The 1,742-nt window shown below is 63.9% G+C and overlaps 1 protein-coding gene across 1 annotated transcript in view; it reads left to right on the top strand.

The window, feature by feature from the left end:
- The window catches only part of TFAP2A (transcription factor AP-2 alpha), a 16,747-nt gene that overhangs the window by 365 nt on the left and 14,640 nt on the right, over nt 1–1,742 (top strand). Inside the window, exons 2-3 of the mRNA XM_077769977.1 lie at nt 651–878; nt 1,317–1,472. Coding sequence (XP_077626103.1) covers nt 651–878; nt 1,317–1,472 — 384 coding nt within the window. The remainder of the gene's footprint in view (nt 1–650; nt 879–1,316; nt 1,473–1,742) is intronic.

Below are 1,742 nucleotides of genomic sequence, written 5' to 3'. Positions count from 1 at the left end.
GCCCGCCTCTCCGGTTCGCGCGGAGAGCGCCAGGGCGAAGCTGGAGACGAAGGATGTGGACGCTGCCTTCTTTCACTTCCCTCCTTCGAAGCTCGTGTCCCACTTACCCTCCCCCCCACCTTTTTTTTTTCCTGACCAATTTTGGGTCTGCCTAAGAGTGGGGCGAAGAGACGAGCTTGGGGTTTTGAAGCAGTTGCTGGCAGTCAGGCAGGCGTCTGTGCGCCCTGCCTGTCTCTCCAGCGAGATTCTGGGGGCCCGAGTCACCAGGAAGAGAAAGGAAAGAGAAAATCCTTTTTGGCTCTTTAACTTCCTCTCCGATCTTTACTATTTCTTCTCTTATTTATTCATTTTTTTACTTCCTTCCCCCTCCCCCTCCCCCCTGCTTAAAAAAAGGCTCTTTTCTGTCTGGAGAAGGGGCCCGCACACTTCTGCCTGAGCTGGGTTGCACCTCCCAGTTACGGGGCTCAGTGTGGAAACACTCCACTCCCCAATTGCTTCGGGGCTCGCTCTAGGTATCTGTGTTATTGAAGGAGTCCTAAGCAGCTTCTCCCTCGCAGGGAAGCTCTGGGAGCATCCCCGGGGTAGAAGTGGGGAGGCTGCGCGGTGCTGGGCCGGCTAGCCGCAGGCTCCTCCCGCTTCGGCCCCCGCAGCCGCCCGGCGCCCGGCTGCGTGACCGTGGGAATCCCGGCGGGGTGCACGCGGCCTCTGGCGCGTGGAGCCCGCGGCGCCGGCAGAGCGCGCCGCACTGCAACCCGTTGNGCCGGGGAAGCCCCCGCACCCCCGGCCCCCGCCTGGCTGCGGCGGCCGTGAAGTCCTCTGCAGCCCCAGCTGAAACGAGCGGCGGAGTCGCGCCGGGGGGAGGAGGGCCGCGGCCGATGGTTACCTAAATAGGTGGTAGTCCCTGCCTTTGCTGGGGTTTTTTTTTGTTGTTGTTTTTGTTTTTTCTTTTCTGCTCTTTTCTTTCTCTTTGACATTTGGAGCTGGAAATGTCTGGAGCAGAGGTCTATGCGGGCGCAGCAGCGTGGGTCTTGTCTTCACTCGAAATCAGAATCCGGGCTTATGTGACCGATGTGTCACCCGTTCCCTTCCCCCTCTCCTTTCCGTCGACTATTTTAAACCTTCCTGCTTTCCAGGGCCCTCCCTTTCCGCCCTCCCCTCACCCCTCGGGGCACGAGGGGACACCCCACGGGGACCGGCACTTCTCAGGGGGCTCCGACCGTGCGCGCTGTGGGGCGCAGGGACCCCGGGGCAGACCGGCCGCTTTGTCTTCCGGCCTGGGGTGGAGGGGGTGGCTCTGCGGACTGGTCCGAATGCAGCCGAGCCCCTCCGTGGAGGACGAACTGTCCCCGCCGGGGCTGCAAGCGCGAGGCGGGGGCAGCTCCCCTTCGCGGAGGCCGAGTGCCGGCTCCGCGCGCCGAGCCCCGGCGGGCGGGGTCCGCACCTCTGCGCGGCGCTGGGCGCCTGAGACTCAGGTGGGAGGCGAAGAACTCGCTCCCTCCGAGGGCTCCTGTGGGGGCGCGTGTGCATGTGTGTAAGTGAGACCAGGGAGAGGGAGAGAGAACAGAGTGAGGGCTGTTGCCACAACTTTGCGGTGGGCGAGCGCCGGAGCAGGGATTTCGGGTTTCCGAGCCGGCTCGGGGCTGTCTAATTATGTCGGGGCTCTGCAGGGACACGCAGGAGGCGAGGTGCCGCTTGTTCTGACAACCCAGCGGGCGGACTGGCGGCGGCGGCGGCCCGGCAGC

The sequence above is a fragment of the Crocuta crocuta genome, unplaced genomic scaffold (assembly GCF_008692635.1).
Source record: "Crocuta crocuta isolate KB4526 unplaced genomic scaffold, BGI_CrCroc_1.0 scaffold24, whole genome shotgun sequence".
Lineage (NCBI taxonomy): Eukaryota > Metazoa > Chordata > Mammalia > Carnivora > Hyaenidae > Crocuta > Crocuta crocuta.
This window is presented reverse-complemented; position numbering and strand designations above follow the sequence as displayed.